At 32.8% G+C, this 19,069-nt stretch overlaps 3 protein-coding genes and 1 long non-coding RNA gene across 4 annotated transcripts; 2 read left to right on the forward strand and 2 right to left on the reverse strand.

The window, feature by feature from the left end:
* The first annotated feature begins 1,675 nt into the window (after positions 1-1,675).
* On the forward strand, positions 1,676-5,872 carry LOC127098108 (uncharacterized). The gene is made up of 10 exons (XM_051036612.1): positions 1,676-2,084; positions 2,166-2,231; positions 2,478-2,658; positions 2,778-2,974; positions 3,958-4,008; positions 4,110-4,201; positions 4,648-4,784; positions 5,060-5,142; positions 5,308-5,412; positions 5,564-5,872. Exons 1-10 carry the CDS (start codon positions 1,776-1,778, stop codon positions 5,699-5,701), a joined length of 1,359 nt encoding a protein of 452 aa, XP_050892569.1. The 5' UTR covers positions 1,676-1,775; the 3' UTR covers positions 5,702-5,872.
* LOC127098112 (dirigent protein 24) lies at positions 5,852-6,627 on the reverse strand. The gene has a single exon (XM_051036615.1). The coding sequence runs from the start codon at positions 6,600-6,602 to the stop codon at positions 5,940-5,942; it is 663 nt and encodes a 220-aa protein (XP_050892572.1). The 5' UTR covers positions 6,603-6,627; the 3' UTR covers positions 5,852-5,939.
* A 5,066-nt stretch (positions 6,628-11,693) lies between these two features.
* LOC127098114 (uncharacterized) lies at positions 11,694-12,642 on the forward strand. The gene is made up of 2 exons (XR_007793298.1): positions 11,694-12,014; positions 12,128-12,642. It is a non-coding gene; the product is annotated as an uncharacterized LOC127098114 (long non-coding RNA).
* Positions 12,643-15,990: 3,348 nt separating this feature from the next.
* Positions 15,991-17,846, reverse strand: LOC127096484 (uncharacterized). The gene is made up of 4 exons (XM_051035048.1): positions 17,656-17,846; positions 17,170-17,554; positions 16,696-17,085; positions 15,991-16,653 (listed from the first exon to the last, which is right to left on the reverse strand). Exons 1-4 carry the CDS (start codon positions 17,844-17,846, stop codon positions 15,991-15,993), a joined length of 1,629 nt encoding a protein of 542 aa, XP_050891005.1.
* Positions 17,847-19,069: the final 1,223 nt, after the last annotated feature.

Below are 19,069 nucleotides of genomic sequence, written 5' to 3' on the forward strand. Positions count from 1 at the left end.
GAAGATGAAGTGGTCTGAGGAGAAGTACGAGCCCCCGAAGTAGATGACTCTGCATGACCAGAGGGATCAGGAGCCTTTAGATCCTGCTGACTCTTCTCCCGTCGCAATGATGCGTGCTGAGCAACCATCCCATGCCTCAACCTATCGTGTTTATCAACCATTATGCTTGTAAGTTAAAGTAAAACAGAGTATTAGTGCAGGCAAATAACACCACAGGTAAGAGAAAAATAAACAAATACTGAGAAAATTCTGGAAATGCATCTTCGAAATCTGGGAAACTAAAACGCTGAAATTTTTTGGAGATGCATCTCCGGAATTTCTGCAACTCAGCAGTTATGTCAATGGCGTGAATGTACCCCATGAAATAAAAAAAATTCTTTGATCAACCTTTTCAGTCAACAAACGTACAATACACTATATCTAAACTATCTTAATTACTATTTCTACTCATTTATAACTTTAATAATCGATTTCTACTCATTTTACACAAAAACTCTAAAGTTTATCAAAAACTTACAAGAGATTGATGGTTCTGATGTTGTTTCTGATCTTAGAGATGTTGACTTAAGTTCCCTTGAGCCTTGTTGATTAAGTTTTGACTTGGTGTAGAGAAAATATTTGAGAGAGTTTGAAGTTGAGTTTGAGAAAAATGAGATATGAGGAAGGACAAGGGTCTGACATGATTTAACCTCCAAAATACTCCGGAGATGCATGTCTAGAATATTTTAACTTTAACGGAGCTTTTGATGCGCCCAAAGATGTATCTCCCAAAACAATGGACATTTTTGAATTTTCACGTGGTGCGTAAGAAGCATATAAGATACATTAAGAAATCCTCTTTTCATGTGTATAATAAATTCTCCGATCCTTACATTAGTTGGACTAAACATTTTAGAAGGTCAATTTGAAGAAGAAAACCCAATTCAAACACAGAAAAAGAAAAAGAAAGAAAGAAGCAGCTTATGGCTAATGTAGTGGTGGTAGTGTGAACATCTTCTCCCACCTCGCGCCTACGAATAATCGTCATTTATTCAAAATTAGAAATTAAAAAAAAATTATAAACTTTCTCAATTATATATTTTTTTATAGAAAACTTATAAACCTTCTCAACTGTAATGTTTGCTCAACAAAATTATAAACCCTTTCAACTATAATTTTTACATAAAAAAATTATAACTCTATCAATTATAATTTTTGAAAAAAAAATTATAAGCTCTCTTATGACACACTTGTACACAAAACTCATTATATTCACAAGACTATAGTTGTTGTGAAGAAAACTTAAACCAACTCTTTTTATTTATATCATTACTCCACTACTTAATATAAAACTCGGATGAATTCATTTTTTTCTTCTCACTATTCGATGTGAGATTTTGATGAATATAATACATAAAATAATGAATTATGTGTGTGTGAATATGGTAAACCAATTTGGATCTTATATAGTTATTTACTTATATATTTATTCATCTATTCTTACAACTTTACACTCATCCTTGATAAATTTCTTCGTCTGAACCCTAGAGGCCCATTTTATTGAACCAAGCATATCACTTTAGCACCCAATGGTGTATTAAGTAATTTTCATGTGTATCTTAAATTCTCCCACCCTTACATTAGTTGGACTAAACATTTTTGAAGCCCAATTTGAAGAAGAAAACTCAATCCAAACACAAAAAATTCAAACAAAAAAAAAAGCTTTGTGGCTAGTGTAGTGACCGTAGTGTGAACATCTTCTCCCACCTCGCGCCTACGAACAACCGTCATTTTCTATGGCCTGTTTCACTGAGTTTGCTTCAACTTTACTTGGTGTTGCTTATCGCAAACCCAAAACCTTCAATCTTCTATCCAACAACACAAGAATAAGAAAAACTACTCTTTTACATCGCTCAAATTCATCTTCGGTGTCTAAACTATTATGCAACAACATCCATACCAGACAAGTTCGCCGCTTCGCTGTAGCATCATCATCAACTGCATCACCTCCTCAAACTGATGAAGACGAAGAAGTGTCCACCGTTATTCCACCGGATAATCGTATTCCGGCAACAATTATCACCGGTTTTCTCGGTTCCGGCAAGGTATCTTATCTTATCTTATTTCCTCTCATTTTCATATCCGTTTATGAAATTGAAATTTGATTTTGACTTGGAATTGAACAGACAACGCTGCTGAATCATATTCTGACAGCGGAACATGGAAAGAGAATTGCGGTTATTGAGAATGAGGTATGTTGCGTTGTGGAATCTCTACTATGCGTGTGCTCGTACATGAATTGGAATTTGAATTTGAATATGTATATGATTATGACCTATGTAGTACCGACACATGTCAGACGCCATTGACCGATGTGATTAATTATTATCGGTATTGATGTGTTAGTGGCGGTGTCGTGTTTATGTTGGCTGTGATTCATAATTTATGACTATGACTATTACTATGATTATAATTATGGCTTTTTGTATCAATTTTAGTTCGGTGAAATTGATATAGATGGCTCTTTAGTTGCGGCGAAAACGGCTGGTGCTGAAGATATTATGTTGTTGAACAATGGATGTCTTTGTTGTACTGTGAGGGGTGATCTTGTTAGAATGATTTCCGAATTAGTCACTTCGAAGAAAGGGAAATTTGACCATATTGTTATTGAGACTACGGGTAAGTAAATAAGCAACTTCAAAAATTCTGCATTGATGTAGATTACAATTGTGAAATGGAACTGCTTGTTAGGGTTTTAGTGCCTGATGAGATTTTATTCATTGTTTGTGTTTCTACAGGTTTGGCAAATCCGGCACCGATAATCCAGACCTTTTATGCGGAGGAGAATATTTTCAATGAAGTCAAGTTGGATGGTGTTGTCACTTTGGTTGATGCGAAAAATGCTGCTCGTCATCTTGATGAGGTTAAATCAAAAGGTGTGGTCAATGAGGCAGTGGAACAGATTGCTTATGCTGATAGAATAATTGTGAATAAGGTATTATTGAGTAATTTATTCGTAGTGCTGGATGACTTTTAGTTTTTCGATTATAAAAAACATAGATTGTTGAGAAAATAGTGCATTGATTTAGATTTAGTAAATAGTTAACTAAATAATGTATAGTATGGTTATGGTTATATATCCTTCCATATATCGAATTCGGAATTATTCTAAAAGTTCTACATCGGGTTATGGAAGGAAATGAATACTTTCTTTGTACCATTTGGATAAATTTCTAGCAAAGCACTTCGGTGTTGTTAAATAACGGCTATTACGCCGACACTGTTGCGCTATTGCACAACAAAACTTTAACAGTTTGCTAATGTTCCGCTATTTAGTACAAAGTTTTGTGAGGTAGAGTGATAGAAAAGCCCTAACAATGCTTCGTATATTTCAATTGTAAATTTTTAAAAATACCCAACTTCAAAGCCCCAACATTTAAATCTTAAAGGGATTTTTTGGAACTTTTCATCTCATTATGAGGTGCAACACCATCTTGCCGCGACAATTATTGTCTCGGCGGCTATGGCTTCCACTACACCAAACTGCTCTGCTACTATAGGGTGCTATTGACTACAGTATATTGCAGTATGGTCGACCTGGTCCTTCTATGCATCTAATTCAAAATTATTCTTGAACTGAACTATGTAGTGCGCAATGGAATGAAATGAATACTTTCTTCTTTGTACAATATATATATTCTATGAAACTGTTTGGATAAAATTCTTGAGAAACAATTGTGCAATAAGAAATATAAAAAACTTGCAAGAATTATGAGTTTTTTCAAAAACAACTTCTCAGAGTTTAAATTAGTTAATGCATCTGAAAAATATCTTATTTTACTTCCCCATGAACATCTATAAGCTTTTAAGGACTTTCTTGCAAGGAATAGCCATAAACTTATTTTAACTGGGAATTCTCTCTAAGCTATACTTTAATACAAAGTGGTTCTAATAATACTCTTGTCTTTCGTGCACCAGACTGATCTTGTTGGCGAACCAGACATTGCTTCTTTGGTCCAGCGGATTAGGGTCAGTCTTTCTCTCTATTGTATCTAAGCGTTCAGTTCTAATCTTAATTTTAACTCATATTTTGAAACAGATGACTAATGCTATTGCATTATTTATTTCAGAAAATTAACACCTTGGCCAATTTGAAACGGACGGAGTATGGAAAGGTGAACTTGGATTATGTTCTTGGCATTGGAGGCTTTGATTTGGAAAGGTACATTTTTGTTTTGTTTCATTCTTTTTCAACTGTTTAATAAAAAGGTAAATTTTAATGTAGGTTTACTTGTTCTCTGCACAATTAGTTTTGTTTTAATCATGTAGATCCTACTAGCCTGTTCTTATACTTATTTTCATTTTTTAGTTGACCATATACTGAAATCATTCTCATTTTCCTACCATATAACTTTAAGAACTTTTTGGTGTCTTTCTCTTTATGTATCCAAATGTTTTTTAAATTTTTATAACTCATTCTTCTACCTAAGTTTTAGTTTTTATCTAATGCTTTAAATAGTACTCAAATTTTTCTACCCTTGTCAAATGCATTGATTTTTGCCATGTAACTATGTAAGTCATAACCTTATGTTGGTAGGTATTTAGATATTTCTTCAATTAATATCTTCTGACTATATGATTTGTTCATGTCTTCTTGATCTTTTGAAGGATCGAGAGTGCCGTTAATGATGAAGGATCAAAAGAAGAAGATCATGCCCATGACCACGACCACAACCATAACCATGAACACCATCATCATGATCATGACCACCATCACCATGATGAGTCACATGACCACAAGCATGGTACCTATAAATTTGTCTTGCGTGTTAACTGAATTGATGTCATGTTGTTCTTGTTTTTAACACTTTTCAGGTTGCAACGGTGTATTTTCTTTTAATCGTTGTTCCGTCTAATTTTAGTATTTGCATGGTCTCCATCAGTTTTTACCTATTTGCTTTCCAGTTCAATACTTTCTCGATTCATAAAGACAGTATAATGATACAGCATGTAGAAAACTTTTAATTTTACTGCATAGTTTTGCTATGAAGTAAGTATAATTTTTTTGTTTTATATGCAGATCACCATTCTCACGATCATACTCACGATCCTGGAGTTTCATCTGTGAGCATAGTTTGTGAAGGAAACTTAGATCTTGAGAAGGTTAGTGCTTGCAACTTTTCTGCTTAAAACCAAGTTCATTAATTTCTCTTTTCCATTGGACGCTTAGTGGAATATGTTTGTTTTATATGTTAATCCACAATGTAAAAAATCATTGTTGGCTTTTATGTACCGGAAGTGTAACTAACTAACCTATTTTTTCTTCAGGCTAACATGTGGCTTGGTACCTTATTGATGGAACATAGTGAAGACATTTATAGGATGAAAGGTCTTTTATCTGTTGATGGAATGAATGAAAGATTTGTCTTTCAGGTGATTTTAAATTTACATTTATGCTATTGTTTTTTGTTTTCAATCAAGCGGCTACATTATCTCCATCACTTCTCATCATCCGCTGTTGCCCATACCCGACATACTTTCACTGCTATCATACACGAATTAAGCATGGTTTTTTCTGTAACAGGGAGTTCATGACATATTTCAAGGCTCACCGGAAAGGTTGTGGGGGGCAGATGAACCGAGGACAAACAAAATTGTTTTCATAGGGAAGAACTTGGACACTAAGGAATTGGAAAAGGGTTTCAAGGCATGTTTACTGTGATTTCTACATAATTTTATTACAATGTCCGTAATCTTTATTCTTTTGGATTGTGCGAATTGAATAATTTTGTACAATATAGAATTATGGATCTGCTTACTGTATGAATAGGGAAAATGTTCTCCATTTCTAAAATACCTTCTTTTAATGGAGGTTTTAGCTTCTTCTCTTCAACATTTTTCAGTACTATAGAGAATATCAGAAAACACAATTTGCGACTGTTTTTCAAACACAATAAGTACTAACTAAAATACACATCAAACAGAAGGAATTTAGAACTTATAACTTTTCCTTCTACTTTACTAGACCCTACTTTATCAACAACCTTAACAACAGCATAACCATTAGCACCATAGTATTTTCCAGTTCCTCCAATAACAGCAACATGTGACTCGAAAACATCATTCTTATGAACTCCAAAAAGTCTCAATCCATCTTCGAACTCACCTTTCACAAAACTCACTGTCATAGCCACCATATGACTACTTCCATCTTCTTCACTAGCTACATACACCCCTCGTGCTTTTCCAAGTTTCTTTAGTTCATCTCCATCGCCACCTTCAACTAGTAGCTCCTCGTCGATCGGTGTTACCGATCCGAATTCCAGCTCTTGAAATGCTGCTCTTGTAGGAAAAGAGAAACCAATGGTAGAAAGATCAAGTGTTTGTGTTTGAGTTGATTGTGGAATAGGTATCACTTCATTTGGAGGTGAAAATTCTAGAGGTTTTGGATTTGTGACCTTAGTGGTAGGTTTCTCTGAACTATTATTAGGGTGTGTATCATTTAGCATATGTGGCATTAAAAATGTTATTTTATGATGGCCATGATAGTGATTAGGAGTTGGATTAACAAGAGTTCTAGTTGAGGAAGATATGTTAATGGCACTGATTAACAGAAGTAACATGATAGTTGCTAGAAGAGAAGAGAGATTGGCCATTGTTGCATTGATTCTCTTGGCATTAGTTAGTTAGTTTTTATATAATTATTGTTAGGGTTTTGAATATAAGTGTAGTGGTTAGAAGTTAGAATAAACTACGATCCAACATTAAGTGGTTATAAATATAAAATGACTCATTTGATTAGGTTGTGGATGAATGGAACAAACTCAACCAATACATGATTAAGAAAAAATCAGAATGCTTTTGTTGATTAATCAGTAATCATGATTTATTTTTTGAAGATATATTCTAAAAAGAAATAGTTTTTGAAGATATATTCTAAAAAGAAATAGTTTTTGAAGATATACACAATAAAAACCAAAAATAAATAAAATGAAATCGAGTGTAATTTGTGTAAATGGATTACCTTTATCTACTTACTAAAATGTGTGTGAATTTTCTTATTGCGTTTACCAAAAAATTTGAAAAAAATACCAGAAAATTCGAAAAATATACTGGAATCTTATGAAAGTTATGGTAAAAAGTTAATGATTTTAAGAAAAAATTCAAAGAATTACCTGGAAAAAAATTCAAAAATTTTGAATTTTTTTTATACTATTGAAAATTTTGAAATTTTCGATAAACTACCATACTTTTCAAAATTTTCGATAAATTATTACACTTTTCAAAATTTTTAATAAATTAATGGACTTTTCAAAAAATTCGATAAAAAATTCATGCTGTTAGTTTAAAAATGAATTATCCAAATTTTGAATTAACTATTGAAATTTTTGTTTGCACTTTTGACTTAAATTTGTCCATGGACAATTTAGAAATTATGAAAATATATGGGGTGTCGGATTTAATTGGAGTGATGGCAAGTGAAATGCACTCTGTATTGATATTCTCTTTTTTTCTTCCATTAGACCATTTTCCACCATTCAAATACCCTAATATCTTTTCTTTATATCATAAAATCATTTTATCCTTCTACTTTTTAAGAGTTTAAGTTGTGAAGAAGATGTTCATCATCTAACTTAATTTAGTTTTGATATCAAAAATATCAAAGAAGAAAAAGTTTAGAATCAAAAATCAAGATTGCATAAGCTTGTAAGCTTATGGATATTTTAAAAATCAAAGGATTGCATGAAATAAAATACAGTGACAATTCATATGTAAATAAGCTATAGGTGCTCAAAATCTCTTGATCTAAATTATTCTAAGTTTTTCAAACATTTATGATGATTGTCATTCAAGACACATCTTTTAAAAGATAAAAATTTAATTTCTCAAAGGGTACAATCGAATGCTTGTTTGTTACTGACTTTTAAAATTGGAAATATTCGAAGCATCAATTCATTTATGCAAAATTGATTGAAGTAGTTTTTTGCCTTGATTTTTAATCCTGCAATCCATTGATGCAAACCCTACACAATCCATTAAGGGGTTTCTTTTTGTCTTGAAATTTTGATCCCATAATCGATTGATCCTCCGCTACAATCGATTGCACTGTGTAGTTTTTCCAAGTTTTTAAGCGTTGGTTTTAGAATAATTAATTGATCCATATAATCAATCGACTACTTCCTGAAGCTTTGTGAAAAATTTGGCACCGGTATGATGTCTTTACATTGCAATTGTTCATAAAAAAATTTCCTAACCATTGCATTAAATCATGAATATTTTCCAAATATTGTTACTTATTCAAGAGACATCTTGTGATGTATTTAAAATAAGAATATTTCAGATTTTAATACACCTCTTTCGATCATAATTTTCAAACAATTAGTCTGTTTTCAATATATCAGGTCTATATATTCTTGAATTGTTTATTGGAAAGAGAAAGATTAAATTATAGAATATTGAAAAACATTCAAATATTTTTGTGTTCAGTACATCATTCTGTTATAAAATTATTCACCAAGTTTTTGATGACATATTTATAAAAAAAGTATGTGTACTTTTTAAAGGTGTTTACAAATAGGAAATGGTGTTTTTTGTGTTTGTTGGAAAAGATCTTTTGAATTGTGTTGATTCAATGTCTACCATAAATTTGGTATGGATATGTTAGAAGATGGTAAGAGAGTCTTGGTATGAGGTTATACAAAGATCTAACATAATGAAATCCTTTACGAATTGTAAAAGGATTAGACATACCTTTGATTGATAAGGGAAACTAGTATATTTTCTTTTGTTTTTTTTACTTTTTCTTTTTACTTTTATTTTTTTTGCATTATTGTTCTAAGTCCAAATACTTTATTCCAAAAATAATAAAATATATGCAAAATAACATGCAAAATTCATAAAATCTAATTCAACTCTCTTTCTCTGAGATTGTACTCTCTATTTACATAACTTTCATATAACTTTGATTAATATCAATGAAGAGAATTCATTCTTAAAATTTGTTTGGAATAAATCTCTTTAGTTTTAAATTAAATAATATTAAAATTAATTTAATTAATTTAAATTATATTTTTTAAAAGATAACGAAACTTTGATAATTTTAAATAAATGCCAAAGTTCTTCTGTCCAAAAAAATATATAAATAGATTGATTATTTTAATTGTAACAAAATAAAATTTAGACACTAAATAAAAATAAGGCTTAACTTGATATTTATTTTAACTTCGAATAATTTTGTTTCTCTCTCATATTTTTGCATTAAAAAATATTAATATATACATTTTTAAATGATATGTCGCATGTGAAATGTGACAAATAATAATATGTGAATTATTTTTGAAAATTTTAGAGATAAAAATATAAGTTAAAAAATGAATAACTAATTGGTTTTTCAGTGCAAAAAAGTGGAAGGAGAATCATCAATACTACAAAAAACACATTTAACCTCGTTTGAATATCGAGTGTTATATCGATTTTAAACGTGAGATAACGAAAGATGTCATAAAAAGTGTGTTACTTTATCTCTCAGTTTTAGTTCCACCGACAAATAATGTATAAAGAGATCATGAGTTTGATCCTCATGAAGATCCTTTTTTTAATTTTTAAATGACAAAAACACTTTTTCCTCAGTTTTGACATTTAACTGACCGATAAAACACGATTGAATTTATTATATTTAATATGGATTGCTTATTTCACTCATCCCTAACTGAACATATAATTTTTTCAATGTTCTTTAATGCTTATAATCTCATCAATGTTTCAATTTCTTTATTCAATACTTCTTTTTCTACTAATTCATTCTTGAAAGCATAAATTTGATGCTTTGCAAAATGAACAAGTATGGAAGAAGTATTAGAGAGATTTAACCATAAAAAGAATATGAGATCAATGGTGACTTACAAAATGCTAGAAAAACATTAATTAGTGTAAGATGTATTTCAACTACAAAATAATTTTTCATATTATTATTTTCAAATCAATTTAATATGTTACATATTCAAATAGATGTTAGTGAAATAAATAATCAACATTATATATAACAAACTCAACTGTATTTTTTGTCACTATAATGTCTTCTTGACATGTTTGACAAAATAAGATGAAAAATGCATAAAGAATCACAAAAATATAATTTCAATATCAATTTCAAACTCAAACTCAATAACAAGAACTAAATTACAACATATAGCTTTTCATAACTTAGGGAAGTAGAACAATTGAACAACAACAACATGTTCGACGAAACAAGATGAAAGCTGCACAAAGAATCACAAAAACATAATCACAATATTAATCTCAATCTCAAACTCAATAACAACAATTAAACTACAACATATAGATTTTCATAACTTTGACAAGTAGAACATCTAAAGAACAACAACAACGATAACATCAACAACTCAAAAACAATAATTAATATTAAACAACAAATCAAAAAATAATCTATAAACAAAAGTACAACTACATAAATAATAAACCTATAACATCAGTCTCAGTTTAAACAACAACAATAAAATAAAACCTTCAGGATTTCAGGTCTCAACAACAACAACAACAAAAAACAACGAAAACAACAACAATGTTAATGTAACACAAATAGTGATGTTTGACATACCATATCTATGAATAGGTGAAATAAATTATTTGAATCTTTCATTCTGCCATATATCAAACGAGATCCATAAACTCATATCATCTTCGTATTGAGGATAATATTTGTTTATGCCTCTTGTTGTTTAAGTTTATTCGTTGGGGTTCTGCATGTGTTGTTTTTAGGCAAGTGAAATTGAAAGCTACAAACTAATATATATATATATATATATATCAAATAAACAATTTCACCTAGGTTGGAAAACATAACTGATGTGAAAAGTGACTTATTTTTTTATTTAAAATAAGATATGCAGGAAGACGTCAATTTAAATGAAATAAATCTATAAAGTGAAGTTGTTGGGATACAAAACATGTACTCTAAATTAGTTTATCCCTCGATTTTCAACTAAAATCAACATAATATATTTTTTGAGTTTGGTTTCTTTGAGGGCATCAATAGTTTGTTTTTTCCATGTGAGAAAATTGTCATATTCAAGTTTGGTGGAAAGTGGACGAGATAATGATGGGGAGTTTGATTGTTTCATAAAGATAAAATCTGGATATTTATTTAAGATAATACATATTTATTACGTATCAGAGCTTTATCTCACGAGTATTTATTAGTTGTGATATTTATTCAATAATCTTTTAAAAGGCACCAAATAGAAGAGACGGACTCCTTATTAGGACTTTAAGTTAAAAAAAGTACAAATGAGTTATATGTATAAGTTGGATTCACTTAAATAGTCGACTGCAAGTTGTTAGATTAGAGATGACCTTAGTCTCTTAAATTTAAAAAGTTGTAAATCAATTTTTAAATTGAAAGTTGTTTATTATTAGTCTCTCTATGAAATTCATAATCACAATTATCAACAATATTAAATGATAATAAGAATAAATAAGAAGTCATTATTACTTTTGATTGTTGATGGGTAAGTTATCCACTTGGGTCCAAAGAAAAGAGGGGGCGGTGCCCCTGGGCCCAACAGTTGCCCAGTCCCTTGGCCCCTATACTAGAAAGGAGTGTAGGAAGCAACCAAGGGAGGTTATTTCTAGTAAAACTAATGGGCCTAGGTTATTAACCCAACTGAAACTTCAACTAAAACATAACGAAAAAAGAAAAAGAACTAAAAGAGAAACATGCATGGTTGTTTAATCAAAAACCAATGGCCATGATTTAATCATCAAACAACAAATCTGGAAATGTTATATGATATCTAAGTTTAATAAGCGAGGGACTACCATCAGACTCATATACAAGAGTTCCTTGATCCAAGATCCAAGGGCACAGAAGGTGCCACGTGGCCATTAGAGGCGTAATATGTGTTGGGTCAAAAGAGGTGAATTGTGTTCCCTCTCTCAAGGTAGCGAAGATACCAAATCGGAGTTGGTGGTTTTCCGGTGAGCTCTGATACCTTCTAACAAGACCCAAATCCCAGGTAAAATACTCCTTGACTCCACTTTTCTTCTTTTACTTCTTCTATTGCCTCTATTTCTCCCGTATACTTCTTACTTCCTTGTGTTTGATTGTCTATGATGATGATGAATTTAGCAATGGAGGTAGGGGTTATGTTCAACTCAATACACCAATCAAAGATTCTTCATGAACAAGAAGAAGCTCTTGATTATGCATAACCAAAAAAAATTGTGTAGGTTTTGGATTCAATGGATGCTGCATTTTTTGGTACTCTCAAAGTATGATTGGTAGCTGTTGAATATGTGATTGCTGCTAGAATTTATAGGCTCATATTAGGTTAAATGTGAGTGTGTGAGGGCCTAAATTGTGTGAGATTTGGATAAGGATTGTGGGTGATTCATGTGAGTTTGTTGTTGAATCTCTGCGAGGTTATTAGTGAGATTTTGTGAGAGTTTTGTGTGAGGCATTTTGCTGATTTTGTTATATAATCAGTGATGTTTAAGAGGTGAGTAATTGGTGATCATGTGCGAGTCAAATTCAAGCTTATTTTGTGGGATTTTTTTGGGTAGAAACTGTGTGATTCAAAACTGCAAATTCCATGTGATGATGTATGCTACATGATGATATGTAATGAACATGAATTTCAATTTTGTCTCTTGTGTAATTCAAATTTTTGTTTACTTAGTTTTTGGTTTTTGTACATGATTTATGACAATGAATGATATGCATATGATGTAGTTATGATTATGGAATGAAAATTGAATGGAAATGGACTTTGTCTTTTGTGTAATTCTCACATTTTGTTGACTTTTTAATTTAGCTTTTAATTATATGCGATGATGAACGACACATGTATATGATAATGAAAACATGGAATGTAATTAGAAAAATTAGTCTTATGCCAAATGTTGATTTTTTTTTTGCTTTTTGTTGACTTTTTTTTTGACCTCTAAGCACAATGCACATAATGTACAAATGAATGAAATGGATGAAGAAGAATGCATGGCTATGGCATGAAAATTGAATGAAAAAGCACAAAAGTGAACATTTAGAGCAAATTGGAATTGGAATTATCAAAAGGTTGACTTTTGTGGACATAAATGGAATGTTTACTCTTATGTTGAATGCATGAATAATTGAACAAGATACAAATGCTTTAAAAACATGGACATAATTTAGGATATAATACTAGGTTTTCGATTTAATCCAACCTTTTTTGATCTAGCATTCTCTTCCTTCAGGTATTCGACTTGTCTAACCCTATATGCTAATTGGTTCATATCCCTTAGGTATTGGGTATCTAACTTCTTCCCAACATAATAGTTTAAATCACATGCATCCATTTCAACTAAATCGTGTTTAGGAACTTGAGTAAAGCACCTTGACTTCATTAATTTGAACCTATTGAGATAATCATCTATTGGTTCAGACGATTTTTGTTTCACGTTGGCTAACTCATTCAGGCTAATTTTTTACTGACCCATATAAAACTACTCATGGAACACTCTCTCTAGTTGATTCCAATTATGTATGAAATTTATAGGGAGTGTTGTGAACCATATGGAAACATTCTTGGTCAAAGAATCAGGGAAGTATTTCATCTTTAGATTTTCATTATTAGCCCGAGCATCGACTTCTGCCTAGTATCGAGCAATGTGCTCGACAGTTGAGTCACTAATGTCCCCTACAAATTTAGTAAGCTCAGGGGTTTTCCAACCCATGGGGAGTTCATTTTGCAAGCCATATTTAGTTAATGCATAAACAAAATGTGGCATATGAAAACTAACATCAAGACCATTTTGGGTTAGAATTTGTTCAGCCATATTAGCTGTGTTATCCCCCCCCCCCCCCCAAAAAAAAGTTTGTTATGTTGGACTCTCATAACTACTTGATATGCATCTTCATTCTTGTTTACCAGCACCACATCTTCGACTAGCATGCGTATAGGTTTTTGACTAGCTGGGGCGCAACTTGTTGTTGCACTTGGTTATTAGGGACTGGCTAAATGGGCGTATGAGGAGCACCAAATAAATCATCAATTTAACCCATTTTATGTGCTAATTATTGATAACTATGATTGGTATTTGGATCAAAGGATTGAACATTATACCAATTTGTTAGGTAAGCATGTTAGCCATGTCATGGTTACGGTCATCCATTGGTTGCCTTACAACCAAGAGATCATTCTTAGTTAAATGTAGCATAACCTCAAAGATGTATCACAATATTTCTTGGGATTGACCCTTCGACCAGGATTGTTTATAGAATATCCTGATACCATATAAGAACAGAAAGGAGAGACAACAACCATGAGATTATTTGAATACATTGATGCGTTAGTCTGTAGGTCTGCCATCATTGCAGTTGGCATTCCATACAGATACTCCCTACCATCAGAAGGGAGTGTAAAAATTGGAAGGAATGAAGGCCTTGTACCTTATATAATGGTTTGTGTAACCACGAGATTAACAGGAAAACTAGTTGGTTGTGGTGGTGGTATCATCATTCCTGGTGTTGTAGTCAAAACTAACATCTAACTCACGACATGAGTTGTTACTCCAATGATTATTAAAGTGCTTGCACCACCAACCATCATTCTGATTGCTTATTCTTAAGCATTTTGAGCGTTGCTCTGAGGAAGAGAGGGTGAATTCCATGATGGTCTAGACATACTAACAGATTTTCCACTCATCAGACACATAAACACTCAACAATTGACAATATTTAAATGCGAATAATGAAAACAAACATAAAACATATACACTCTCTGTAACAGTTTAATTTTTCCACAAAAGAGTCCCACCAGATGTGCCAATTCGCTTACTGTTGTTTTTAGTAAACAATCATGAGTTTTAATTCACTTGCAGGATCAAACTCGAAAAAAAATCCTAAATGACAATTGGTGTTAAACATTTGAGAAAATGTATTAGTGATAAAATGTTTTTTAACATAAATATTCAGAAAAGTAAATGAAGAAATGCTTAAATGGACAAAGCAAATAAATACCTAAATAATGATAAAGCAATTGGATAAAAATGTTGTAATTAAGAGTGAGACGTAGGTTCATACATTTCTCACAAATTCTTTATCTATGTGACTCGGATGTGTGAATTTTAAATAAAACAAAATGAAATGCAAACCTCCATTATAAAGTCAAAATTTACTTATATTCAAGGTACATCAACAATTGTCGACAACGATTATCTCTCCATTATTTGACATGTATCTTGCTACATCGAATTTTGTCATCTGAGGTATTTCCACATGTCTTTGGTTTTTGAACAACTTCAAATCGTTACTGTTGTCGAAAACGTCTTCAAGGTACCTAATCGTATCTATCTTGTCGAATTTGTGAAAAGTCTACTTGGTGTCAAAAACATAACTTAGTTATTTGCACTTAATATATATATATATATATATATATATATATATATATATATATATATATATATATATATATATATATCTCTCATATTCATGTTGAAATATTGAGCAGAAAATCTCAGGCTAACACTTATTCAATGTTGTATTCTGAATGATATGATTCAAATATATGCCTTTACAAATGACAACACTGATTCTTACCTAGTGGTTGGTTTAAGTGGGGCTTTGCTAAAAAAAATAGTGTTCCCTTAGTGAGCTTGCTTTCTTAGATCTATGTAGATGTTTTTGATTGGCTGCATTTTATGTTAAAACACTTACTGTACTTAGATGTCTTGACTGATGTCATGACATGCTTAAGTAGTATGCTGCAAAATTAGCTAATACACTTAGCAAACATAGAAGTTAAACTTCAAACAGCAGCAACACAAGAGAAGATCAAGCAGAGAGCAAACAGCAACATAACCTCTTGTTTAGAGGACCTTCAACTTCAAAGAAATCTGTTGTCCTGGGGTACAAGTGTTACTCCCCCTTTTTGTCAAAAATGTTGCCAAAGCAACACTTAATATTACAGACAAAAAAAAATACAAGCAATTATCAGAAACACAATAAATGTTCTAGTCATCTGACTCAGAGTCAGCATCATCATCTGTGCCATCATCAGGACTGGCATCTGCTTCTCCCTCTTCACCTTGTCTTTCATCTTCTTCTGCAACAGCAGCAGCTTCACCAAATTCTCCACCATCAGCTAGCACATCACCTTCAGTAATCTCCAAAGAGCTAATCAATTTTTCCAAGTTTAGCTTCCTTGCCTCTAATTCCCTGCAGGTTTCTTTGAGCATTGCAATGACAGCAACTTTACCTGGCTGATTGCTTACACGTGATGTCTCACCTGATGTCATGACAATGTCAAGGACATGGGTACCTAGGAACAACTTATGATTGAAAGACATATGGCTGTCTCTTTTCTTCACAGAATCATTCTCAGTTAAGATGTTTGGAAACTGATTCAAAACAATACCACAGATGAGAGAAGGAAAGGCTATAGGACCCTTCACACTGAAGCTTCCTGCATGCTTCAAAGTTTGATCAAAAATATAGGAGCCATAGTCAAATTTGGCTTTGGTTCCAACAACATATATAAACTTTCCAAGTATTACAGCAACTGTAGATTTATGATTGGTGGGCACCCAGTTAGCAGCTCCAATCTTGTGCAGCATTGCATACTTGACACTCAGTTTATTTGCCACCAATTTTCCTTTGAGAGGCCATTTCCTTACCTGATTAGCAGTGATGACTTGACAGATTTTGTTGTCAGTCACCTCAAGCTCAGGTTGAGCTTCATCAGTCCTTCCCAAATACTTGTTGATCACTGAAGGAGAGAAATTTACACACTTGCCTCTCACATACACTTTCCTGAATTCCTTAGACTTGCCATCAACACATTCTTCAGAAAAATTAACAATAAATTCCTTTACCAACATCTCATAGCACTTTGAAAACTGAGTCACAGTCTTCATTAAACCAGCCTCTTGAATAAGATCCATAATATCCTTACAGTCTAGGACATTCTGAGCTAATTCCCTTTCCAAAGCCAACCTCTTCTGATAAACATATTTCCACCTATTTACACTTGAAGCAAAATGAAAAGATATGTTGTCAATTGGTACCTCAAGGACACTAGCTACAAGCTTGCTAGTGGTTGGCTTCTTCTTTGACAGAATGTCAGAGACATTACAAGGAACATCTGAGTCAGACTCAACAACAACAAACTTGGTCTTCTTTTTCTTGGGCACCACTTTGCTCCAAGATTTGGTTGGACCATGAACTTTCCTCTTGAGGGAACTCTCGACTGCCACCGTTGTCTTGGAAGAGGTTGGAACATCAATCTTCTTTCTGGGGGACCTTTGAGCCACAGTTTTCTTTTCTCTCCTAGTCCTAACCCTTTTGGCTATGCTAGGGAGGACAGAGGACAACAACTCATTATCAGAAAATTCCTCCAGGTCTACTGTTTCAGCCTCACAGTTAGGGTTGTCACTGACATCATGAGTGACATGAACTTCCTCACCGGCCACATTATCTAAGGGTTTGTCAACATTTGACTCCTTATGGGCATCAGTTTGCTCAACATCATCAGAGATATTCTTTCCTAAAGACTCAGTATTTTCTTGATCAGTAACACTATCAGGTTCAATAGTGTTTAAGGAATGGAAACCCCAGGGACCTCATGATTTCCAGACAGTATTTCAGTCACTATAGTGGCAATGGCATTGTGAACATACCTGGAACCTTCTTTTGTTCGTTCCTCAAGAATGATGGATGAGGAGAAGCCTGATACAGTTTCTTTAGGTATTCTTGCATGTGGGGTATTCACAGAGTCATCAACAGGATCTTCTCTGTTAGGGTTGCTTGGTTCAGCGCTAGGAGAACAAGGCATGTTCTTGGAAGGAGAAGAGTTGGATTGTTGAGACATGATGAGTATCTTAAAGACGAAATGAAAAATTTCTCTGAGAGGATGCTTGTGTGAATGGAAGTTGAAAGAGTGGAAGAAGTAACGCTTGTTGCAAGTGAAATAACTAATATTTGTTAACCAATCAGAGCACACTTTCAATTGTTTAATAATTTGAAATATTAAACAGTAAATTCCTAACATCCTTAGTTGCTATAATTCCTCAGAAAGACATATTCCCAACTTGCCCCTTAAATTTTCAAACTGAGTAGCATCCAAAGCCTTTGTAAATATGTCAGCAAGTTGTAGTTCAGTTGCCACATGTTCCAAGGTAATCACTTTGTCTTCTACCGGATCTCTTATGAAGTGATGTCTAATGTCAATATGTTTGGTCCCGCTGTGTTGGATAGGATTCTTTGAAATGTTGATGGCACTGAGATTGTCACAGAACAATGTCATGACATTCTGAGTGACATTGTACTCAGTCAGCATCTGTTTCATCCATACCAGTTGGGAACAACTGCTTCCAGCTGCTATGTACTCAGCTTCTGCATTGGATAATGATACACAGTTCTGTTTCTTGCTGAACCAGGATATGAGATTGTTTCCCAAGAAGAAACATCCTCCTGATGTGCTTTTTCTGTCATCAGCACTCCCAGCCCAATCAGCATCACAATACCCAGATAAGATAGGTTCAGAGCCATGAGAGTAGAGCACACCATAATCACAAGTCCCATTAATATACTTGAGAATCCTCTTGACTTGATTTAAGTGACTCACTTTGGGTTCTGCTTGGTATCTAGCACACACACCAACTGCATAGGCAATATCAGGTCTACTAGCAGTTAAATATAGTAGGCTATCTATCATGCTTCTATACAAGCATTGATCAATACTAGAACCTCCTTCATCTTTAGTTAACTTTAAATGAGTAGGTGCAAGAGTTCTTTTGTGACTAGCATTATCCATACCAAACTTCTTAACTATGTTCTTTACATATTTGCTTTGGGAGAGAAACATAGAATCTTCCACCTGTTTAACTTGTAGTCCAAGAAAATAAGTCAATTCCCCAACCAAACTCATTTCAAATTCAGATTGCATCTGGTTAACAAAATGTTTCACCGTTCTATCTGACATTCCACCAAAGACAATATCATCCACATATATTTGGGCAATCATGATTTTTCCATCTTCATCCTTCACAAATAAAGTCTTATCTATCCCTCCTTTTCTGTAACCATTAGTAG

This window comes from Lathyrus oleraceus, chromosome 6, assembly GCF_024323335.1.
Source record: "Lathyrus oleraceus cultivar Zhongwan6 chromosome 6, CAAS_Psat_ZW6_1.0, whole genome shotgun sequence".
Lineage (NCBI taxonomy): Eukaryota > Viridiplantae > Streptophyta > Magnoliopsida > Fabales > Fabaceae > Lathyrus > Lathyrus oleraceus.